This window comes from Grus americana, chromosome 29 (genome assembly GCF_028858705.1).
Source record: "Grus americana isolate bGruAme1 chromosome 29, bGruAme1.mat, whole genome shotgun sequence".
Lineage (NCBI taxonomy): Eukaryota > Metazoa > Chordata > Aves > Gruiformes > Gruidae > Grus > Grus americana.
Window position 1 is genome coordinate 2,652,948 of NC_072880.1, and position 24,210 is coordinate 2,677,157.

Below are 24,210 nucleotides of genomic sequence, written 5' to 3' on the forward strand. Positions count from 1 at the left end.
CCTCGGCCACCTCTTCCAACCCAAATTATCCTTCTCCACATCCGATCTTCTTTATAAAGGCCTTTATTTGACTTAATAGCAAACAAAACACTGGTTTAAATCGAGTGTACGTAGTACACTGTTTACAGCGATGAAGCGGCAACACGTTTAGACGCGACCTACCTCTCCCTCCCGCCTGCCGTTAGGCCCGGCCGGGGGTTTAACATTGCCACGTGGTGGTTTAGTGGGTGCCGTAAGCACAGAGGTTATTCGGACGATAAAAAAAAACCCCCAAGAAGTCAAATATGGATGAAATGTTACAGAAGTGGAGGGGAGGAGGGGGATAAAACAAAGAAAAAAAAAAAAAATCCGCAAAAATAAAGAGATTCTCTTAAAGTTATCGGACTAAGGGAGAATTAAGATTGTGTGTTAAACATGGGGGAATCGGCCGTTAAAATGGCTACGCACAGTTAGGTCTGTTTTCTAAAGGATGCCTTTAATGTGGTCCATATGATACAAGCCAGCTAAGGATCCTAAACGACTCACTGTGGGTGGGGGACAGGATGGGACAGACCTGGGGACACAGGCACGTGGAAGAGGGCCAGAAGAAAAACCCCAAATTAAAAAAAAAAAAAAAAAAAAAAAGTCCACAAGACAGAAAATCCTGCTTGGTGCATTCCTGTTCCCGGAACCAGGGGGGCTCCGACCACGCTTCTCTCCGCCGGCACGTCTCGGGAAGGCTTCAACGCCTCCATCTTCACCTCTGCCTCGCCCTCGAGAAAACCTACGTCACTATTTTATAGACACCGTCACTCGAATTCAAGAAGGAGGGGTGGAAAAAAGAAAAACAACCAACCAACCCCACAAAAACCCCTCCTGGATTTGATTTCCACCCACCCGGTTCGAGGGGAAGGGGGTCAGAGAGAAGTCAAAAATCTTCTCCTTTACGAGGAGCACGGCAACGGGGACGCCTTCCCCACCTTGGCCACCTCTTTGCCAGGGGGGAAACACGAGGCAGAGGGGGCTGCCCAAACCTCCCCGCGCCGGCTCATCCCACACCCCCCCCACCCCCCCTTTCAAAGGGGCCACGTTTGAAGTAAAGGTTTCACAAGTATAAAATCAAGTCAAATCACTCAAAAGACTCTGAATTTAGGACTAAAGAGGCGATTCCGATGGAGACGCGATTCGCTCGGAGATGCTAGTTTAAAGTTTCAGGAAAAAGACAGCACTCGGTGCAGTGATACCACAGGGTGGGTTCCCTCCCCTATATTTCCTGCTACTTTCTTTTTTCTTGTTGTTGTTTGAATTATAATACAATGTACATCTGTAGTAACGACACGCCGGCCAGAGCCCCCGAGCAAGCCCTCGAGCGTCAGAAAGTCCATCGGTCGTGTAGTTGGCTTTCACTGCTAAAGCTGTTACTCGCTGAGGCCTCGGGATTTTGCGTTTGCCGGGTCGAATCTTCCCCTTTTAAGCTCTTCCTGCAAACCGGACACGTGTCGTGCTGCAAGAGAAACGCGGAGGTTTCAGGGCTCGGCTCGGAGCCGCGGCATCTCCCCCAGAGCCACGGTTGCAGGCTCTTACCAGCTCTAACCACGGCACGATGCAGTTGCTGTGGAAGAAGTGATTGCACGGTAACTGCCGGACTTGCTCCGCTACTGTGTAGTCCTCTTTGCAGACAGGACACTCCAAACCCGTATCTGGAAGAGAGGCGCGAGCTCCGTCAATCCAAAAAGAGGCGAGACCGAGCATTACAACATGGAAATTCAGACGCTTCTCGCCTTCCCAGACAAGACGTGGGTATATAAAAAGCAGCGGACAAAAATATCTGTCGTGGAAACGGCTTTTCTAATCAAACAGTTGGTCTTAATGGAGCATTTTTAGTTTCCAGTAATAGAGCAGCTCGGAGGGAACGAGATCCTCTGAGCTGCCTTCGGCAAACACGGGGAGAAAAATCCCCGGGATGAGCTAATTGCAAAACCGTAAACGTTATGAGAAACCCAGAGGCCCGTGCTGCCGGCGAGAACCCGCGAGTTTTACGTGACGTTCCCAGCAGGAATACGGCCAGAGCCTCGTCTACCGGCCCTGCCCTGAGCCAATTTGAAAGGGAAGAGACAAATGACATCGGACACCGGCGATCGATGTCACCTACCGACTTGTTCCTGAGTTACTGTCACTGTCGGGAGAGAGGAGATCTTCTCTTTGTCGGCCGGAGGTGGTCCCGTGTTTTCCAGCTGTCCCAAGAGCTGTGGAGAAGAAAACACGCTGCGTTCAGGAGCGGGGACGCGGCAGAGCATCGTCGCACAAATACGGAGAGCGCTACGCGTTCAAACCTTACTTTCACGCCTCCAATCTCGCTTCTAACATCATCGCCCTCTGGATATTTTCTTTTTCCATCGACAGTCGGGGACCAAAGGGTCCGGGTGGGACGGGAGACGTCGCCACCGACGCGGGAAGGGGTGCTAAGCTACTCCTGGAGGATTTTGAACCGAAAGAGCGTCGGCAGAGAGGTTTTGAGACGGGGAAGGACCTCGTACCGCGGAAACAAGGGAGATGGGGCACCTTCTGCCTCTCCCAGGGTGTTGGGAGGAAAGAGGCGACCTCCCGGGGCGACAGAGAAGCCGCTTTAGTCGAGTGCCGCCACCGAACCAAAGCCCGCGCTCCCCCGGGTCCGCGTCTCCTGCGCGGGGTCTCTGACGTTTAACACAGGCCGAGCTCGAGCCGCAGCGATGGTGCCGACAGCCCTTCTTTCCTGGCGTTACAGTTTCATGACTCATAGGAATTTTATACTGTTCAGACCCAGATTCACCCGACAATCAGCACGGACGGGTTCAAGAACGGTCAGGAAGCGTCTGCAGGAGCCTCATTTAACTCTGGAGGCCACAGCGAGATGCCCGGGATGACGGGAAACCCCGGGATGGGCAGGGCCGCTGCCGAAGAGCCGAGCGGAGCCGCGTACCCAGCCCGAATCCGAACTGCGACACCAACCCCGCCGCACCGCGCTTTGCCGGGGCTCGTTCTGCTCTGCCGGGCGCGGGGCGGGAGGAGGAAGGTGCCGTCTGCGAGCGGCCGCGTGGGCTGCAGACTCATTTTAGGAAGCGGTGAGTAAGGCGGGTGAGACGGGCGTGTGATCGCAGCCCGGGAAGCCGGGGGCTACTTATGAATGGCAGCAGATGGCTTCGCCAGGCGCTTTCGGGAGGCGTCAGCACGACAACAGCAGCCAAATTAGCTCTTGGTAAAGAATTTGTCTGCTCTTTCCCACCCCAGTGATGCCAACACCCTGGAAGAGACTCTGGATGGAGGCTGGACGCCCCCGATCCTCAAAGGAGCCAGACAACGCTTCCAGGAACGGGAGAGGACTCGGCTCATCCCTCCGCAAACCACAGGGGAAATGGCTGAGGGCTGAAAATCGCTGAATTTGGTGAGAGATTTGAATCTTTGGCCTCTGCTGAGCCGGTTGCAAGGAGCCTGCGGCCTCGTACCCCGCATGTGCGTTGATAAAGAGGCGAACTAAGATACGGTATTGCCACAGGAATAAGGTCTGAGCCGCTGCTCCTAGGCCCCAGGAGCTCCTAGGGCACAAGCAGCCGCCGAGCCAGACACCGACGGTCTCTTCCCAGTCCTCATCCCGAACCCAGGGCTCGTCTCCGGCCAGAGAGCAGCACAAAAATTTACAGGCACAAAAATTTACAGGCACAGATCAAAGCCCAGCTTGGGCCTTTCTCCAGCCAGGCACATTACAAGGGTCTTACCTGGGTGACAATAGCATCAAGGCCGCTCTGTCCCCAGGCATAGTCCCCAGGATTCGAGTGCAGCATCCCACTCCTGCGGACGGGAGCGGAGAGTCAAGGAAACCATTTCACTCACCCTGAACCAGCCCCCGAGGTTTGCACGATCAATACCGGGGAGACGGAGCTGCACCAAACCGCGGCTGTTTACCAGTGTTGGACAGCCGTGATCAAAGCCACACTTGCTACTCACCAGGAAAAAGGGTGTTGTGAGCCAGGAACCGCTGAGTTTGCAAAAAACCCCGCAAAGATCTGCTGTATTATTCTAAAGAGGGAGGAATCAAAAGAGGGGAAGAAAAAAAAAAAAAAAAAAGAACAAGTTGAGCAAACAAATAAATGGCAGCAGCAACGGTTTAGCAAGAATGGGCAGCGAAACACGAAATACTGCTCCGATCGATCGTAGCCATGTCGTTGCAAGACTCACGCCTAGGTAAATCCCTCTGCAGAAGGGCGAGCCCCGAGACAAGAGGCGCAAGCACGAAGGAACAAGGGATGCTAACTCATCGGAGTGTGGGAGGGCTGGGAGAGGAAGCGACTGAGTTTCCCAAGCGCTGACTCGTTTCCCTGTGCTGAGGGTTTGGCACCGTTACAGGCAAAACCCACCTTTCCCACCGCGCAGCTTCGATTCGTGCCGAGGGGGACAAAGGGTACAGCATCTGATGTGAAAACCGGCGTTTTCTGGGTGCGAGGGTCACCTACCGTGAGTGCCCGGACCCCATTTCGTCAGGTTTCTCCCCAAGATCCCACATTTTACCCACTGAGGTAGAGGGAGACGCTTCCAGGGGGTAATTTAGGCGCTTACCCTTCGATAGCAGGAGACCTGTCGGGGCGGGAGCTGCCCCGGGATCTGTACCTCCGCGTCATGGGCAATCGGGGGGGTCGGCTTGGTCCCCAGAGGTCGGCGTGGGCTTGGTGGCCCCTCTCGTTGTCCCTGCTGTCTTGATCCAGTGAGCTGCTACTCAGAAAGGGTCTGAAGTCAGGAAAGAACATTGTGTGGTCCAAATGGTCCCAAAGCTGGCGGGGAAAAAAAAAGGGGAGACACAAACCACACGTGGCTCCATCACTAATCCCGGCGACTCTGCTGCCAAGGCGGAGGCAGGGAAGTCCACCTTGACAGAAGCAATTGAGCAAATTCATATGGTTACCATGGCTCCCAGAAAAAGAAAAAAAAAGTCTGGCAAACACGCTTAATTATAGCCCAAACTAATCAGATGTACCACCCCCGGCAAGACCAACACATCGGCTCTTTCCTGCGACGTACAGATCCCAACATATATTTTGTTAAGCCACCCCGGGGCACTGCGAGGGTTGAAGAAACTGGGGGGGATGCACGAAAAACAGCCGGGAACCCGGAGCAAGGCATCCCCCATCCCGAGCCACAGCTTGGAGCTGAGAGCCGCCTCGGCCACCCTCACCTGCAAAACCCAGTTGGTTTTATTCCTTCTGCGATTCAGATCGCCCACGGATTAAAGTAACAGCTGAAGAGGCCACCGAAGATTTACGGAAAAAATAATTCAGAGAGGACAACGAAACGAGGAGCGTCAGACAAAAAAAGCCCTCCACGTGCCGGGGGGAGCAAACTGCTGCTCCCGCTCGATACGCCCGGGCCAGGCTCCGCACTGGAAAAGGGATATTGGAAGGAGCAGTGCCCTCGGATTTACTGCGGGAATTAAATGCTACAGAGCGTAACACGAGGGCTGTTCTTTGCTCATTTGTACTAGACCCTCATCACGCGTTATGACACGATCAGAGCGGCTTAATTTCCATTTCACACCAAATTAGCTCGCTTTACAAGTCTCTGACGTTGCCCGGTTCAATCCGGTATTGGAGGAAAGGGAGAAGTAAAGTTTATGACCTGTTCTCTGAATTAACACCCCGCAGACGAGAGCTTTGCTTGTTCTCCTGCTGGTTACGATCAAGATAGAGCTCTGCCTGCCTGCAGCCACGCTGCCGGGAGAAGACTTTCATTTATTATTAATCCTAAAAGCCATTTAAATTTACATAGCGCCTTTCATGCGGAGGCATCCCAAAGGTCTTTGTAAACCGACACGCGGGCTATACGACGAGATCGCTTTATCTCGCTCAAACATGGGCGTTTCTGGGATACGGGAGCCGAGGAGGAGCGATATAAAGGCAACAGTTTTGTTCAGGAGACAAATGGATCCGGCTGAAGAGGAGGGCAGGAGAGGCAAACCAGCCCTGCGCGGGGAACGTGGAAGCAAACAGGAGGGATCCAGATTCAAAAGGCAAAGCCGCAGAGGAATTTCAGTTATTTGGTGACCCTGTTTTGCTTTGCTGCGGCAGGCAAAGGAGGGCTCAGCGACAACACGGACCCCCCGAATCTACCCAGGGGTGACCCTGGCCGAGGAGCTGCGACTCAGGACATGCGGGAGTTCTCCTGGCAGGACCGAGAAACACTTCAAACTCCTCAATAACCGAGCAAATGAATAACCCGACTGCCGAGCAAGGCCTGCTGGCAGAGGAGACGCATAGAAATTTTATTCCCATCTGTTTTACGCAGCTCAAGCGAAGTCCTGAAAGGAAACAGAGCCTGCCATCCGAGTCTAAAGCCGCCCTGCCTTCCTCGGGGCCTGGCAGAGGAGCTGCCGCCGCAGCCACCAGCCCAGGGCGACTCCAGCCCCTGCTCCGAGCTCCACGCGACTGGATTACAAGACGGGGACTTTATTACAAGTTTGGATTTTTAGACAGTCGCAGTTTTGGTAAAACCGGGAGCAGAAATGAGCGGGGAGGAAAAGGCAGTCAGGCAACACCCTCCCCGGCTGGCTGAGCATCACCGACACACATCCCAGCACCAAGGGGCAGGGTGTCATTCCAGCTCCTGTCTTTTCCTGCCCTGCCCAGTGAGCAAATCTCTGGCAGGTCTCAACCCCAGCAATGTCAACAGTCTCCTTAAAATTTGCCAAGTTCCTGAAAACTCTTTGGAAGATCAGCTGTCCTTTTTACGAGGCGGCAAGTGAAGATACCTCGACATACTGCAGCCGGAGACGAGACTGAAAACCTCTTCACGGCTACGGTTTTAAAGAAATAAAACCCAAAATAATAGAGTAAAACTCACCTCTGCAAACTGTGTGGATGGGCTGTCGTCTATGCCGCTGCCATCTAGAAAACTGGAGAGAAACAGTTGAGTGAGAGCAGGTCACCCTTGCAGAAATCAGAGCAAGACAGGCCCCGTGCGGTCTGAGAACGGGACGAGCAAACACAGCCTGCCTGCGTGAGCACAGCGGAATAATTCCTAGGGATGGAAAAGGATTATTAAAGCAAAAAGGCCAGGTGATGTGCCAGCGTACCGCGCGCGACCTGATCGGGGAGGAAACCTGCTTGCTAATTACCTGGACTCCGGAAGAGCCTCCCAAGAGGAGGCGTTTGAGACGGAGCATCGTCGTTCTGCGACCGGGATCGTGGGCTACGTGCCCCAAGTGCTCCAGCCTTGCTTTAAGTGACGGCTATACGCTTATATTTAAGAAGAGGACGTAGTGTCGCCTCTTCCCGGCAAAACCCGGCCCCCAGTTCCTGTCTCAGATAGCAAAGGTTCACGTAATCACTGCCGCCCTTTCGTCTTGCCTACCCCCAACCCAAATAAAGCAGTTTGCTCAGCGATTAATCAAGACCGAATATACTAAGTGCTGAACAGGCTTCATTTGGGATCCCAAATTTGCTGGCGGCGTGTTCTGCTGGGTGACCCACGACCAAATCAGTGCTCCTAGAGAGAAAAGGTATTTCTTTCTCTCTTGGCCTGAGCTGTGAGATTGGAGAGGCGATCAGGAGACTGAGCTGGGGCCGACAGAGGGAAAAAGAAAGGTACTGAGAGTCACTGAGATTCAAGCTTGATTCCTAAAAAAATAAATAAATAAATATGCTTTTCGCTCTAATAGACCAAAGAAACAGGCGTCAAAAACCTGTAAGTGCTTTTGTCCACGGGACCTTGTACAGTTTGAATTCAAAACTCCCAGCTTCTTGGAAGTCTTCCCCAAACCCCTCCTGAGACTGACGGCCGCTTGTATTTTCAGTCTCATCCAGTATTAAGGCCGAATTCACACCAATATCTAAGCTTTTTCTTTGCATTCCTCATTCTATCCTTGTTGTCCAGAGGCTTTACGCCAGGTATCTTATAAACAAGCGGTGCATCGATGCGTACGTTACCTGGAATCATCTGTGACTTCTTCGATAAAGCCAGATTCGCATCTCGGGCAAGTGTACTCCTGTGAAAGACAGAGAAAAGTGGTTTTAGCCACCAAGCGCTTCGCTTGCCATTTCAGGAAAAAGACATAGCTCAAAAAATTAACACGCCAGGAGCCTAACGTGGATTCCCGAGCTCCACTTCCCTGTAAAGGCACTCTGGCAGACCAGAGTTTCAGTTTCGTGAGAAGCATTTCAAATTTCGGATTTTATTAACCTCAAGTGACCATTGCGGAACAGAAAAATGCTCTTATCAAGATCACACAAGGTCAGTGGTGGTCCGAAGAAAAATAAATTAAAAAAACAACACGCGTACAGCCTCAAGCCTGTCCAGATCATGACATTTAGGAAAAAAGCCATTTACAAGCCTGACACAAAGCACCAGGAGCTCTGCTGACCAGCCTCGGACAAAGCCGGCTCCCGGCCCTGGTGACGGAAGATAAGTCACTGCAATTAAACCGGTGTCGGAAAGCTGACGAGCTGCTGGTAACGCAGCTTCGACACGGGGCTGGATTTCCTGCTGCTCGCACCGCAGGGAAGACGGCTCTCGCAGGGAACTTACAGAGACGCTCTGCAATTATCAGAGTTAGAGCATAAATATTTTTTTACTTTTTTTTTTTTCCCTGAGCCATTTTCATCAACAGGGACTCCGTAAGCAAAGCCAGGCTCGCCGGCTATTGATCACCGATACCAGAAAATCCCAATCCGAAAGGCTCAAACACGAACCTTTCCCACCGCTGGCTCCCTCCAAGCCTGCCCCGCCAGCCGAGGTGGAGCAGGATGGATTTACTCCGTGGCTGCAAAGATTTTAAGCATGGGAGAGAGGGAATTGGGGAATTCAGAGGCTTCCCTGCTCTGGAATATGCTGCTAGGGCCATCAAAGTGGAGGCAGCTGGAGCTTGTAGGAGCGGTGGGGAAGATTTCTTTAGAGAAAAGTTTCTCTCTTCTCATTGTGAGAGTCCTCGTTTTGTCCCAGAGCTGTGCATCGGCTTCAATTTAGGGCAAAACATTGCCAAACCCAAAAAGCACCCCCAGATCCTCCCTCCTCCCCAGCCCGTCCTGCAGCAGGAGACAGGGCGCTCTCAAACCCCACGTTCCAGGCAGCGATTTTCCAACCCGTAATTTGTGAGGTCTCTATCCAAAAATAAAGCCTCCTGATAAGAGTCTTCCTTTCTTTACTCACGCCTCCCAGACCGCAGATAAAAACCCTGCCAGCGCCCCGTGAGCCACAGCCTCGAGCCCTCGGTATCAAATCCTGCTACCTAGACCTGGAGCGTGACAAGGAAGAGGAAAGAAATGACAAGACACCCACACCGGTTTGCTCCATACGGCCCAGCCGAGCTCGAGGACCGATCGAATTCCTGGAGCAGCGTTACCAAAGCTGGGGCGCAGGCGAGACGTCCCCCAGCCCTGTAACACAAAGCCTTTGAGGAGGCAGCTCCAAATTCACCCGCGTCTTTTTGCTTTCATCAAACACGCTTCGGTTTCCCGTCCCCTCTCACCGCTCCACATCATTTCCCCCCGAATCTGTATTTCCCTGCCAATAGCACGTAAGCCCTCTAGACACTTCAATTAATCTAATTTTGCCTTTTTTTCCCCTCCTTTTGAAGCAAAGCATTAGCTGCCAACATTTACCAGGTGCTGTGCTTACAGCTGGAGACGGAGAAGAGTGCAGCGGGGGGCTGCCCACGGCACCATCGCTCCCAAAAACGTTCGTGACACCCCAGCACAGGTTTTCAAAAGGCCATTTAGGCAGCTGAACATGTGGTATATTTTCAAAAGAGCTCCAGTCTTGAGTATAATGGGAACTGATGGGTGATGAGCTCTTAGAAAAGGGGGAAAAAAAAAAGAAAAAAAAGCCCCCAAAAAAAGAATCTGTCTGGGGCTTTCGGCTTTGCTTCCGTGAATTGCAAGGCTAACGAGAATAGACGCGTGCGTTTGAAAGAGGAACGTGCGTTGCTCGGTTCTGCGTAGGAACAAATTGCGGGGCTGAATGCCGCCGCGGAGAGCAAGTCCGGCCAGGAAGGTGGGGGGGGACCACACGGACCCCCCTCTGAACTGAAATTATAATATAGGGGAAAAAAAGGGGCTCGTTTTTGGGGGAGAAAGGCTCTGCAAAACACAGAGTACTGTGAGGTGTCCCTCCTCAGAGACATTGGGTCTGAGCCGCAAACTAGAAGCGAGGAGCAATGAATGCCTGGCATTTCTTAAAAGCAATGAATACGTATCGAATCTAAAGCTAGGCACTAAAATACCGGGGTCAAAAAGCTCATTTCATACCACACCATCTCATTTCATACTATACCACCAGGCTTCAGAGCGATACTGAACCAGGAGGACGTTCTGCACTGCCTAAAAATCCTTCACTTAATTCATTTCCAGCATTTTCCCCATCAAAATGATCACATTAGAAAGATTTTCTTTTTTTTTTCCCCCCTCCTAAACTTAGCAGCAGGCCATGCCATGGGGGACGCTGCAGGTCCGATGCGTTTCTGGAAGCTTTGGAATGTTTCTTTTTATGTTATAATCTGTATGGAAATTACCAGCATCTTGCCCAGAAGCTCGAATGTATAGTCAGAGCATGAAAAAGAGATAAAAATGGCATTTGGGATAAATAGCAACAGGGAGGGAGGGGAGAGAGAGAGAGAAGGGAAACCAGAACAGACGACAGGAGGTGGGTGGGATACTGCAGAGCCACGGCACGCACAGAGCGGCACGAGCCCTTCGTCTTACCTCCCCGCTTTCTGCCAGAGGTTTAGGGATGTATCGGACAGCCCCGGTTCTCTGCCGGAGTCTCCTGCCTGCACAGAGGGAATTTGTTGGGTGCCCCACGTCCCCAGAACCGCCACTGTGACCATTTCGGAGAGCGCAGGGACCTCGGTCCCCAGGCAGGATCCAGGCACAGGAGCCCTCGCTGCCCGCGGCTCTGCCAGACGGGTGCCCAGCGTGCCCTGCTCACAAGAGACGCGCGCTCGTTAGCCAGAGGAAAGCAGCCAGATCATTTCCTAAGCAGCCGGAACCGGGTGGCACATACACGTCCAGCCTAAGCGTGTCTGTCAGGAGTGAGGTCGCTAGGTTTGATCCTACATCGGGGCAGAAAGGCTGGACTAGAAGGTTTTTTTCAGCCTCTGGGTTGCGTGTCCCGACTCTTGCTCCATCCAGCAGTTGTGCACACTTCCACTCGGGTTGCTTGTCCTCCTCTCGACGGCCACGAGCTCATCCCACAGCTCTAACCCCTGCTGTAACTTAACCACCTTCCCCAGGCAGCTACGGGCAGGATAACTCAGCTCCACCACCCCGGGCTTGGGTTGACTCATTAAATATCCCTCCACAGCTGCAAACGATATTTACTCCTCCTCTTTAAGTACTGCGCAACGTCACTCTGCACCGTCCAAAGTGGCTTCACCCAATGTCAGCTGCTCCTTGCGTTAAATAAACTATATGGTTTATAACTGTAAAGATATAAATGGGTAAAGAGACCCTAAATCAACACTTCAGAGCCACAGGATCAAGCTGCAGCTCACAGAAAAGCTGAGCCTTAACCCTCAGGTAGGAAAAGTCGGCTCTTGCATTCTCGTGTGAACAAGCAGCACACAAAAAACCTTCCATGGCATGTCTTCCCCCGACGGGATGCTGGAGCACTCGCTGATCCTGACCTCTCCCGTTGTGCTGGCACTCGGAGCTCAACAGCGTCTCCCCGGGTCTCGGCTCCTCGAGGCAGCTTCTCACCTCGACACGTGTTGTCGATTCTTAAACCTTCCTGGGATTCCTAAACCCAGGTACGGTCTCCAGCTGAGGAGACGCTGCAGCATGGGGAGGTCTAGAAGAAAGTCTGCTCGGTGACCCATCGTTTTCCACCACCTTGTCCCTAGTCCCTCTCAGAAAGAAGATCCAGGGCTCAAATGACACAAGAGAGCTAATTTTATGCTAATTTTATGGCTCCTTAAAACCATTTTGCCAAGAGAAGACGAAGCAGTTGTCACGCAGACAGCAGGTGACATCCAACGCTCTGGGCCAACACCCCCCGTACCTGCTCGCTCCCGTACAAAGCCACGCGTCGTCTCCTCTGCCCCAGGACCGGACCTCAGAACTTGCTGCTGCTTCTTCCTCCCCCCGAGCAAGGACAGGGCCCTCGGCGAGACGCAGACGCACCCTTCGCTACAAATACCAATCGCGTTGTCACCGGCGTCACAGACGGGCACTATCGTATCCTAACCTTGACTCCGTTTCAGCATCGCAGACAGCACTGCAGGAACCGTGTCGCCGCAAGAGCCGAAATCCCCGCTCAGCTTTGCCTCCCCCCCTGGCCACGCGTTCTCTCTCTCGGGTTTTCCCTCCTGCGGACAGGACAATCGCCCGCCACATATGGAAAATTGAAATACCCGATGGGGGATATCGTTAAACGTCAGCCGGTTTCTCAGTACCAAACCAGCGCTGCAATCCGGCTGCCTGGGCAGCGATCAACCCAACGCGAGCCCAAAGCCAAGACCTGACCTCTCAGGAACGCTACGGGCTCCTGCCGACACGGAGGCAAGCCCCCCGCAGCCCCAAAATTGCCAGAGGTGACCTGTTGGGGTGCTGCCCCTGCTCGGGGCACCCACGCATTGGCGTGTGCGGGCAGGGAGCGAAGCCTGCACCACCTCTGCCCGCTCTCGGGGAGGCACGAGCTTACTGCTGAAGAGAGAAGACGCCGCAGCTCCACCGAAGACGACTGCCGCAGCTAAAAAACCGATCTGCTGGGAGCCCTCGCCGGATCCCGGCGCCGGCAACGAATGCCACGGCGGTTGTGTGCTCGTTTTGGAAGGAGGCAGCGGCCCCACGCCTCTAAATCTTGCCCGATGAGTAGCAGATCGTCTTGCTCAGAGGGGGTCGGGAGGAAGAACAACATCCCGGACAGACAAACGATCTGCAGCCAGGGTTTTAGTTTAGGTTGCCATTATCCTGGTGAGAGCAGTTTTTAAAAAAAAGCACAAAACCAAACAGCGTGCTCAGCATTTGTTTTGTTTTTGCAAAGACTGGGAGAGAAGTTACTTGTCTGGGGTGAGAGAAAAAGAGTTTGGGGGTGCGGGACTGTGTCCCGGTCCCAGCAAATGGGTCCAGCTTCTCCCAACACGTTGCTTTCAGTTTTGCAGATCCTCCCCCATGGTGATGGGAATGGCTCTGCTGGAGGTAAACTGAGGCACGGAGAGAGCGTTACCGGCCCAAAAGAAGTCAGTGCAGCCCCGAGGCCACATCCCCCCCACAGCCGGGCAGGTTCAGGTGACACCCCTACACCAACTGTCCCCAAATCGTGGGGACAGCACCAACCCAACGCGACTGGTCAGACCACGCTCCTCAAAGCACGTCTCAGCGCCGAGTAAAGATTGCAAAAGCCTCAAGCCGACTGGCAGTAAGGGCGTAAAGAAGTCCTGGCAACGTTTTCCTTCAAAGGGATGATGTGAAGGAACAGGTTTGGGGACGACAGACGGCAAGCGGCGTCCCCAGCAGGTCCCAGTAAACCTGTCTGTCCCCATCCCCGCCCCAGGGCCAGGCCAGAAGACAACCAGAGATCTCAAAAGAGCAAAAAAAAAATACTCATTCCTGTGGCAGGCACAAGCTCCAAACAGATGTTTTAATACCCAGACCGTAACAACCTGCGATTCTAGACCCACCAAAAGCTCTACGACGCTCATCCCTACCAAAATCCAGCCGTTTCTGGAGGGAAACGAGAGCGGAGCCCAGCAGGAGAGGCAAAACAACAACCTCCACCGAGGCCTCAACCCCGAGCTGGGTTTCTGGGTGCTCTTGAAATAGAAACTGGAGCAAGACACGCCGGGAGAGCTGGGCAAGCCATCCTCCAGGCAGAGGATGCGGCGACCTCTTTAATGCCCACGCAAAGCGGAACGGACTTCGCTCCGCCTGGGCTCCCGATTTAGAAGCGAAGGAAACCGCTCGCAGCAAGTTGGATCCGAGCAAAGTTAAAACCAGGGGAGGTTTGACGTAAAGGTGTTTTCACAGAGCAGGCCTGGAGTTTTACATCCAGATCGAGCAAGAAAGGTTACTGAGGCACTAGGAAAGCTCGAGTCTTGGGGACGGACAGGGTTTGAGCAGGTTTTGGGCAGTACTTCTTTTAACAAAGGAGATTTTGAAACACGGGAGGGTAAAGTGCGGAAGTCGGCAATAGGTGGAAGCGGTGTAAAAAGAGAGCGGAGCAAAATTTGGGAGACAGGAGGGAAGAGAAGCACCCAAAAGTGATGCTACCAGCTCCACAGAAGAGGAGTTGGGATGGGTTTGGATGCAGATATCTGACTTCCATCCCATCAGACGAGGATAAGCCTCGGGGGGCCGCAGAAGCCCGCGCTGGAGGCCGTGCCGGGGCTGGGTACAAGCGCTTTCGGAGCCCGCGTGCCCCCCTCTTGCTGCCGAGGGGCGATGTCGCTCCGTTTGCCCAGATTTTACAGAAATCAGGGAAGGGGGCTCGGCGCCCGAGGGGTCTGCGCGTGGCCTCACTCCTGCCTTGGCGACAGAGACGGACAGGGAGGGCTCCAACCCTTGGACAGCAAAGGAGCAGAGAAAACCCCCCAACTCATGGCTCAGAAATGAACTTTTTGGGTTAACGAAGCTGGTAACTCCCTGCCTGCAGACCCCGGGGTGCCTGCAAGCGACAGGCGACGTGGTCCCCGACCTGCAGCAGAGCAAGGACAGCTCGTGAATCGGACGTAGATACAGCCCGCGGATGACGGCTGCCGCGACGCCTCCCCTCCGTCCCACGCTGCTCAGCCAGGGAAGGACGCAGGCAGCCGGATGAAGGTGGCTGCTCGTTTCACCTCCTCCTCCTCCTCCTCCTGCCCCACGCACCAGCCCTGCCCGCACCCCCCCAGCCCTGCCCCCTCTCCCCCAACCTCAGCAATCACGGGCCAAACCTTCCATCCTCGAAACCCCCAAAACCAGGGCTGGGAGGATATTGGGGTCACACCAGCCCAGACTCACTTGGAGCCGCTTCTTCACCTCCCTGCTCACCCCTTTGGGGTTGGGCTCCCCAGATTTGTCCCGGAGGGGACGGCAGCGATGAAGAACCCCCTCACGGTTAGGGGGTGAGAGTTGGGGGGTCACCCCTGGGAGGGGGCCGCACGCAGCCCCCCCAGCTGCTCTCTGCAGTGTTCTGCAGGGCCGTCGGCACTTCCCAAAAGGGTGAGAGGACTCGTCCTCGCCGACAGCCCTACGGATCTCGGGGTGTGGGTCAACTTGTCCTCACAGTTTTTGGGGGGTGGGGGGTGTCACTGTGCCCCAACAGCAGGGTTGGGGGGGGCACCTTGCCCCCCAAGGTTCAGGATTTGAGAGCTCATCCCTTTCTACAGGGCCTGGGGGAGGGGGGGTGTGGGGTCACCCTGACCCCCGTGGGATTTTGGGGGTCACCCCTCCCCCGCGGGTTCAGGGAAGTCTGGGGGTGCCCCTCAGCCTCCCAGGCTCTGCAGGGCAGCCCCCCAGGATAATGGAGGGGGGGGCAGCTCTTCCCTGCGGGGGTCAACAAGGTGATTTGGGGGGGGGGGTGTCACCCCTGTCTGTAGGGTTGGAGGGGGACACCCCTTCCCGCAGAAGGAGGGGATGGGGGGGTCACCCCTCCCTGCAGGGCTTGAGGCGGGGGGCTGCCCTTCCCCACAGGGGTCAGGGAGGGGATAACCCCCCCCCCCCGGCCGAATCCCGGGCAGGGTCCCCCCACACACACACAAGGGGAGATCTGGGGGGGGCACACGGACAGGAACAAGCCCCTCAGCCCCGGGGCCGGCCCAGCCCGGCCCGCCCCCGCCGGGGGGGGTGGGGGGGGGAACCAACACACCGCACACAACACCGCCGAGAGGCCTCGGCCTCCCCCCACCCCCCCACAGCCCCAACCCCCGGCGCTTACCGGCAGCTTGGGGCTGACCTCCCCCTTGCAGCTGTGGCAGAAGAAGCGGTGCTGGGACACGGCAGCCGCCGCCGCCGCCGAGGCCTCCGCCATCTTCTCTCTCCCCCCGCCTCCGCCGGCTCCCTGCCGTCAGTCCTCCGCCGAGACAGAGAGACCGCGGTCAGCCGAGTAGAGCGTCAGCGGAACGACCCGCTAGCCTCAAGCTTCCGGTTTAGCTCGTCTGCTCCGGGCCGAGAAGCGAAGTCGGATGGGTAGAGCGTCACCTCGGCCCGATGAGACGGAGAGGGTAGAGCATCGCCTGGCACGGTCCTCCAACGAGACGCGGCGAGGCCGAGCGCGACCGGAAGTAGCGGGCGGAGGACCGGAAGTGCTGGTTGCCATGGTGGCCGCATGGGCCTAGGCCGGGTCTGGGTGAGTGAGGGCCTGGCGGGGCCCCTCAGGCCGGGCCGCCGTCCCCGGGAGGGGACACGGGGACCCCGACCCCTCTGACAGGACCCCAGCCCTCGGGGGGGGGGGGGCATCCTACCTGGGAGGGGCACGCAAGGGACTTTGACCCCTCTGACATGGCTGTCCCTTGGGAGGGGGACCCAGGGACCCTTGTGACAGGGCTGCCACCCTCTGGGAGGGGACACGGGGACCCTGACCCCTCTGACAGGACCCCAGCCCTCGCGGGGGGGCATCCCATCTGGGAGGGGCACACAAGGGACTTTGATCCCCTTGACATGGCTGTCCCTTGGGAGGGGGGACCCAGCGACCCAGGCCCCCTCTGACAGGGCGGCCACCCCCTGGGAGGGGACACAGGGACCAGCCGTGTGCCACAGTGTGTGTCCATCCCCCTCCGTCCATCTCGCTACAGCGCCAGGGGCTGGTTTCACTCAAGACTCGGTCTCCCACCCTACGTCCATTTTGGGACGGAGCACAGATGGGTTTCTTCAGGCCGGCAGCACCCTCCTGTCCCCCCAAAACAGCCGTAATAACATCAGCGCTCTTCCCCAGCACCGCCGGGTGTTTTAATCTGCCGTCGAGATGACTCAGGCGGAAATAAAGCTGTGTTCCCTCCTGCTGCAAGAACATTTTGGGGAGATCGTGGAGAAGATAGGGACTTATCTTATCAGGACGGGCATCCAGCCGCTGCGGATGATCGTCAATGACACGGGGCTGTTGCTGGATCAGGTACGTCTCAAACGCGCCCACGTCGGCTCTCGCCTGGCTGTGATCGGAGGTGTTAGATAAGGCAGCCTGGACCGCTCTGATATCAGCCTGAGCTGTCCGTCACCATTGCTACTGCTCCTGAAGGAGAAACTGGTAGGAAAACCTTGAGAAGGACAAATGAGTGCTTTGCTGTTTCTAAAAAAGAAAACAAAAATCAGGTGGGTTTTCTTAAGTAGGAGAGGTGGTTCGTTATCTCGCTTAAAAGGTCGTTTGGGAAGAGCAGAGCGTGACTCTGATGGGGATGGCGTGCAGGGGACGAGATGGCGGCACAAACGCCGGCAGCTCGGCACTGGGGAGGGGGACGGCGGGGGGGCGACGGTGGCTGCGCGGGGAGGAACCGCTCGGCACCCGCCGCGAAGGGGGGTGAGTTCTGTCGCGTAACGAGCCCCGCTCCGTCTCGGGCAGGTTAAGAAAGCCCTTTGCGTCCTGATCCAACACAACCTGGTGACATACCAGCTGCAGAAGCGAGGTTTCGTGGAGTACGAAGCCCAGTGCAAGCGGATCCTGAGGATCCTCCGCTATCCGCGTTACATCTACACCGCCAAGACCCTCTACAACGACACGGGCGAGCTCATCGTGGAGGAACTGCTCCTCAACGGCAAAATGACGATGAGCGCGGTGGTGAGAAAGGTGGCGGACAGGCTGACTGAAACGATGGAAGGTGGGAACCTCCTTAAAAAATCCCAAAACCCAAAGGAAGAACTCGGGGCCGGCAGAGCTTGACGCCGCCGTCTCTCTCCTCTGGCCTAGATGGGAAGACGATGGATTACGCCGACGTCTCCAACACGTTTGTGCGCCTGGCGGACACGCACTTTGTGCAGAGGTGCCCGCTGGTCCCCGAAATCCCCGAGAGCCCCGACGCGCCTCCTCCCCCTGCGCCCACCTTGGTGATTAATGAGAAGGACATGTACGTCGTGCCCAGGCTGAACCTCGTAGGTGAGAAGCCCCTCGGGGTAACGCTGGGTGCTGCCGTAATGGGGTGTTTGGGGAGCGCTCGGCCCCGCGCTTGTTCACCCGAGAGCCTGTGTTTAAAAACAAACGCCGGTTTATTTTGTTTGACAGGGAAAGGGAAGCGCAGACGATCGTGCGACGAGGAAGACAACGGCGAACACAAGGCTAAAAAGCAGAAGCAAGATGGAGAAAGCTCGGAGGTACTGGGGACACTGAAGCGATCTCGTCCTCGGCTCTCTGGGGACGTAAATTGGAGCCGGGGCAGCGACGCAGCGGCGGGCGGAGGCGGCTGCCTGTCTCCTGCGTGTAGCCTTTGCTGGGGATGTGCCTCTGCCTTCCTCCTCCTCCTCCTCCTCCTCTGAGCTTACGGGCTGGAGGGATCCAGCGTCTTCCCAAAGCCGTTCTCCCAGGGAAACCAAACGAGCGGTTTTTTGGCTCCTCTCCCTCAGTTTTTGTGGCTTTTCTCTCTGTTCCCCCGCAGCCTCCACCCGACGACGGCATTTACTGGCAAGTCAACATCGACCGGTTCCACCAGCATTTTCGAGACCAGGGGATCGTCAGCGCCGTGGCCAACCGCATGGATCAGGTTCGCGGAAGCGTTCAGAACCTCCCGCAGCCGCGGGGAAACCTTGACGATCGCGGTCATGGCTGGGGAGGCTTTAAACCCCGCTGCGGGGCAGGCAGGGCTGGCCCACGTTCCATCGCCACTGCGGGAAGAGCTCGGGACAGAGATTCTCCCCCACTAAAGGTCGTTTCCTTCTTCCCAAAAACCAGACCAGCAGCGAAATAGTACGGACCATGCTGCGGATGAGCGAAGTCACCACGTCCTCCGGCGCGCCGTACACCCAGCCGCTCTCTTCCAACGAGGTCGGTTCCTCGCGGAGGGGGTAGCCGGGGCCTTTCTCCGCTCGCACGGCTCCAGCACCGGGTTTGGATCGAGCGGGAAGAGTCTGTAAAGCACCTTTAGATTTACCCCCGCTTAAATTCTACCTATTTTTTTTTTCCTCCTGTAGATATTCAGATCTCTTCCGGCCGGATACAACATTGTGAAGCAAGTTTTGGACCAGTACCTCACCCTGTTAGCAGACGACCCGGTAAGAACCGGGGGATTCTCTTTACTGCCCAAATGCGAGAATTCGGTTGGGGAAAGAAGTTTAAATGCTGCCGGACGAGCCCCTGCACCCTGCCTGCGCCCTGCCTGCGCCCTGCCTGCGCCCCTTGCTGCCTCCTGCCAGCCACAGGCCGGGGAGAGCTCACACCCAGGGAAAAGCGGTTTTTGACTGATATTTAAAAGATACCAAAAGTGTTAAAAAAATATGGGTGATGTTCTTAGGCTGCTAAGATCAGATAGATTTTTTTTTTTTCCCCATAAAATCTATGTAGTACTTTTTACGATCAAGATTTTATGACAACCAGGATTTTTATTACTTTGGGACGTACCGAATTAATTTCTTTTTCCTTTCCTCGTAGCTCGAGTTTGTGGGCAAATCCGGGGACAGCGGCGGGGGCATGTACACTGTCAGTATCCTTTGTGGTCACCTACCTGCCCCGGCGTTTCCCGGTCCGTAAACCCATTCCCGAGCGCTGGCGTTATCCCTTGACCTTGACCTCGTACAGATCTTCACAAGGCCCTGGCGTCTCTGGCCACAGCAACCCTGGAATCCATCGTGGAGGAGAGGTAAAGCAACGATTCAAAGACTTCTCGACCCTTTCTCTTTTCCATCCCTTGATTTATTTTCCTCTCCCGCTCAGATTTGGTTCCCGCTGTGCCAGGATATTCCGTTTGCTCCTGCGGAAGAAACACCTGGAGCAGAAGCAGGTGGAGGATTTTGCCATGATCCCGGCCAAGGAGGCCAAGGACATGCTCTACAAAATGCTGTCGGAGAATTTCGTGTCCCTGCAGGTGAGCGTGCCCGCCCGCTCCGTCCCCGACCCCAGCTAGCTCACGGCAAAGTCCTCCCCCCCTTCTCTCGCCCACCGGTAGGAGATTCCCAAGACTCCGGACCACGCGCCGTCCCGCACCTTCTACCTCTACACGGTGAACATCCCGTCCTCCGCGCGGATGCTGCTGCACCGATGCTACAAGGTGCGTCCCAGCCAGCGCCGTGGACGCTCCCGGAGACCCGCCGCTGGCTCCGTACGATCCCCCTGTCCCCAAAAGCCACCGTCACCAGTCCGAGCCCTGTCGGGTCCCCACCTGGTCTCCAGCCACACCAAGAGTCCCAAGCAGGGGGAGGGGGGAAATCCAGGCCCTTCAAGTGTGCTCCTGCGCCAGGCCGTGGAGTCCAGAGGCTCTCCTCCTCCACCACCACCATGCGTGGTTCTCCTTCTCCACCACCACCACGGGTGGTTCTCCACCACTACTGCACATGGTTCTCCTCCACCGCCACCGTGCGTGGTTCTCCACCACCACCACATGAGGTTCTCCACCACCACCACGCGTGGTTCTCCACCACCACCACGCGTGGTTCTCCACCACCACCACGCGTGGTTCTCCACCACCACCACGCGTGGTTCTCCACCACCACCACGCGTGGTTCTCCACCACCACCACGCGACGTTCTCCACCACCACCACGCGACGTTCTCCACCACCACCACGCGAGGTTCTCCACCACCACCACGCGAGGTTCTCCACCACCACCACGTGTGGTTCTCCACCCCCACATGAGGTTCTCCACAACTGTGCAAGGTCCACCACCACCACACGTTGTCCCCTCGCAGTCCCCAGCCCCAGGAGCGATGCGGCTCGGCCTCAGCCACCTCCTCCCTCCTGGGGCCTCTCCTGGATGGTGCCACCGGGGGGGACAGCAGCAACGTCCCCGTTCCACCAGCCCTTTCGGGCAGTTTCCCCCCACGCCGCCTCCTGCCCGTTTCTCTTTCCTCTTCCCAGAGCGTGGCCAACCTGATGGAACGGCGTCAGTACGAGACCAAGGAGAACAAGTGAGCGCCGGGGCTGGGGCACCACGAAGGGGCGGTGGATTTGGGGTGGGGGGAGCCGAAATCACCGTTTCCTTGTCCCCGTCACACACACACCCCCCCCCAGACGTCTGCTGGAGAAGTCGCAGCGGGTGGAAGCCATCTTGGCGTCCATGCAGGCCACCGGCGCCGAGGACACGCAGCTGCAGGAGATCGAGGAGATGATCACGGCCCCCGAGCGCCAGCAGCTGGAGACCCTCAAACGCAACGTCAACAAGTGAGCGCCGGCGGGGAGGGGGGGGACACAACGACACACGGGGACACGAGCAGAGCGGGTGGGGGAGACGCCGCCATCGACCTCCCCCCCTGCTCCGTCTGCCCCCCCCCCAGGATCGACGCCAGCGAGAACCAGGTGGACGAGACCATCTTTGTGCTGGAGTCCTTCATCGAGAGCACCGTGAGGAGACCCTGAGGGGGAGGCACCGAGGGGGGGGACACCCTGGGGGTTGGGGACGACGATGACACACGGGCGACGTGATGCGTCCGCCTGCGCCGCTGAGGAAAATAAAGCCAAAAAAATAAATGCGCCAGGGGCTGCCTGAGTGTCCTGGGGGGGGGAACCGGGCACGGCGGGGACACCGGTGTCCTGCTCCTGCCCGGAGCGCGGGGGGGTGCCCGGGGGGTGCTGGGGGTGCCCGGGGTTTGGTGGCACCGTCGCCCCCCTCCCCCCACAGCCCAGGGCTGGCGCGGGCCCAAGGGGACGCCGGTAGGGGGCGCCCTCACCGCCTCCCGCCCCGAAAGGCCACGCCCCCAAGAGGCCACGCCCCCCAAGAGGCCACGCCCCCCCCGGAAGGTTCCGCGCCCGCAGCGCCCATGGCGGGTCCGGCGCGCGTGCTGGTGCACGTGCGGCGGGGAGGGGCGGGGCGACCCGCGCGGTTCGGGCAGGTACGGGGGGGGGGGGGGGGGTGGGGGGGGGGGGGTGGGGGTGGTGGTGTGTGTTCGTGTGCACCGGGTGTGCAAAGCAGGGGCGGGGGTTGTGCAAGGGGCGTGCACAGGACACTGAGCGTGTGCACGCATGCGCGAGGGTTGCGCACGTGGGTGTGCGCAAAGCGGGGAGGTGTGAGAGAGGGCGGGCACGTGGGGCGGGGCGTGGGTGTGCGTGAGGGTGTGCACACACCTGGGTGTGCAAGGGTGTGCGTGAGGATGTGCACACACCTGGGTGTGCAAGGGGCAGGGTGGGTGAGGGTGCACACACCTGGGTGTGCAAGGATGTGGGTGAGGGTGTGCACACACCTGGGTGTGCAAGGGGCAGGGTGTGTGAGGGTGTGCACACATCTGGTTGTGCAAGGGCGGGGAGGGGTGCGTGAGGGTGGATGTGTGTGAGGGTGTGTGCGGGGGGGGGGGGGAGCAAGCGTGTGTGTGTGTGAAAGGGTGTGCACGCACACGGGTGTGCAAGGGTGGGGGGGGTGTGTGTCCCATGGCGGTGACCCCGCCACCCCCATCCGTCCCCGCAGAGCGTCACCGGCACCTTCTGCCCGATGCACGAGGACGCGGCCGTGGTGAGCTGCGGCCTGGAGCGCGGCCGGTTCCTGCTCTCGGACGTGGCCTTCCCCGGCTCCACCGCCGCCCTCCTCAAGGTGGGTGGGTGGGTGCAGGGGGCACCCCTGGGTGCCCACCCCTGCCGCCCCAGCCCCTCACGGCCCCTTTCCCGCAGCGACCCTCCTTCTGCCCCGCCAAGCGCCTGGAGGAGCAGCCGCCCGTCGCCCTCCCTGCCGAGCTGCGGGATCGGGGGGTGGCCGCGGGGGTGGCCGTGCTGCTGCAGACCAGCACCGGCCGCATCCTGCTCACCCGCCGCGCCAGCACCCTCAGCATCTTCCCCAACGTCTGGGTGCCGCCCGGTGAGTGCGGCCGGTGGCGGGGGGGGGGGGGGGAATACGGGGTGCCGAGAACTTTGGGGTGTCCTGAACCTGCTTGTCCACCCACAGGTGGGCACGTGGAGGCGGATGAAGAGGTGAGGGGACACCCTGGGGACCCCGCAGGGGCCGCGTGAGTTTGGGGGGGGTGCTGGTGCACCCTGACACCCCCCCCTCCTTCTCCTCGGCTGCAGCTGCTGGACGTGGGGCTGCGGGAGCTGGAGGAGGAGACGGGGCTGCGCCTGGCAGCGGGGACCTTCTCCTGGAGGATGCTCGGCCTCTGGGAGGTAACGTCCTGCTGGGCTGGGGGGGGGGGCTCAGTGCTGCCACCCCCTCCCCGATGAAGCTGAGCACCCCGGGGTGGGGGGGGGCGGCCCCGGGGTCCCTTTCCCGTGTCCCCTCACAGTCCATCTACCCGCCCATGCTGAGCCGGGGGCTGCCGCGCCGTCACCACATCGTCGCCTACCTGCTGGTCGTCTCCGCCGAGTCCCACGAGCAGCTGGAGGTGAGCGCGTGACCGGGGACGTCCCCGTTCGTCCCTGGGGTGAGGGGGGGGCGATGCCTCGCCTGAGCGCTGCCTCGGGGTTCAGGCCAGGATGCGTCCCAGCGAGAGCGAGGTGAGCGCCTACGCCTGGCTGGAGCCCCCCGTCCTGGAGGCCATCGCAGCCACGGAGGACGGAGCGGAGAGTTTGGGAAATGTCCCCAGAGTGCTGCCGGCCACCGTTGGGTGAGGACGCACCCGCACCCCTGGGGATACCGGGGCAGCCAGAAAGGGGGTGCAGAGCCCCAGGACCCTCAGTCCCTCATCACCTTCCCTCTCTCAGCATCACGGAGCTGAGCAACGGCTCCTCCAGCAGCACCCAGCTCCCCACCGCGACCTTCCTGAACACGGCTCCAGCCGAGGGGGAGGACGTGGAACGGGTCAGCACCGGCACCAAATTCGCCCTTCGGCTCTGGCTGGAGTCCCTCGGGGAGCGGGGACGAGCGCAGCCCTAGGACGGCGTCACACCGCGCCTGCGGCCGCCGGGGAAAGGAATAAAGTTCCTGCCCAGGGGGAGCAGAGTCTGTGCTGGAGCAGGACGGGGGTCTGGGGCGCTGGGGAAGGCAGAGGGGAGCGGGACGGGGGTCTGCCACAGGAAGGGTAAGGAGATGGCAGGGGACACGGCTTGGGGGGGTGGCAGGGGCAGCGGCCTTCAGCCCAGCAAGACCGGGGTCCCCCAGGCTCTGCCCGTCACAAACGGCTCTGAGGGGTCAAGGTCGAGCAGCTCGGTCCGGAGCAGGGGGTGCGTAACAGCACCGGGTTTGTGCAAGACGCGTCGGCGCCCTGGCAGTACCTGGAGCGGAGCCGCGGTGCTTGTCAGGGGACC

At 58.0% G+C, this 24,210-nt stretch overlaps 3 protein-coding genes across 4 annotated transcripts; 2 read left to right on the forward strand and 1 right to left on the reverse strand.

Annotated features, from left to right (window-relative positions):
• Positions 1 to 40: 40 nt before the first annotated feature.
• On the reverse strand, positions 41 to 15,988 carry RNF115 (ring finger protein 115). Its single transcript, XM_054806395.1, has 9 exons — positions 15,850 to 15,988; positions 7,929 to 7,987; positions 6,844 to 6,895; positions 4,570 to 4,781; positions 3,961 to 4,032; positions 3,732 to 3,804; positions 2,132 to 2,225; positions 1,564 to 1,679; positions 41 to 1,483 (listed from the first exon to the last, which is right to left on the reverse strand). The coding sequence occupies exons 1-9, from the start codon at positions 15,940 to 15,942 to the stop codon at positions 1,352 to 1,354; spliced, it is 903 nt and encodes a 300-aa protein (XP_054662370.1). The 5' UTR covers positions 15,943 to 15,988; the 3' UTR covers positions 41 to 1,351.
• Positions 15,989 to 16,122: 134 nt separating this feature from the next.
• POLR3C (RNA polymerase III subunit C) lies at positions 16,123 to 21,517 on the forward strand. 2 transcript variants are annotated; one of them, XR_008574367.1, is made up of 15 exons: positions 16,123 to 16,260; positions 16,846 to 17,022; positions 17,467 to 17,722; positions 17,812 to 17,997; positions 18,124 to 18,212; positions 18,494 to 18,598; positions 18,787 to 18,879; positions 19,026 to 19,106; positions 19,483 to 19,534; positions 19,630 to 19,690; positions 19,765 to 19,915; positions 19,997 to 20,098; positions 20,905 to 20,954; positions 21,110 to 21,207; positions 21,321 to 21,517. XR_008574367.1 is itself a non-coding variant. In XM_054806361.1 (15 exons), the coding sequence occupies exons 2-15, from the start codon at positions 16,876 to 16,878 to the stop codon at positions 21,400 to 21,402; spliced, it is 1,605 nt and encodes a 534-aa protein (XP_054662336.1). In that variant the 5' UTR covers positions 16,123 to 16,260; positions 16,846 to 16,875; the 3' UTR covers positions 21,403 to 21,517. The 2 variants fall into 2 exon arrangements, 1 of the variants encoding a protein (XP_054662336.1); XM_054806361.1 differs by having other exon boundaries at positions 21,058 to 21,207.
• A 241-nt stretch (positions 21,518 to 21,758) lies between these two features.
• Positions 21,759 to 23,912, forward strand: NUDT17 (nudix hydrolase 17). The gene is made up of 8 exons (XM_054806394.1): positions 21,759 to 21,875; positions 22,445 to 22,567; positions 22,645 to 22,828; positions 22,916 to 22,941; positions 23,038 to 23,130; positions 23,250 to 23,348; positions 23,434 to 23,570; positions 23,668 to 23,912. The coding sequence occupies exons 1-8, from the start codon at positions 21,804 to 21,806 to the stop codon at positions 23,837 to 23,839; spliced, it is 906 nt and encodes a 301-aa protein (XP_054662369.1). The 5' UTR covers positions 21,759 to 21,803; the 3' UTR covers positions 23,840 to 23,912.
• Positions 23,913 to 24,210: the final 298 nt, after the last annotated feature.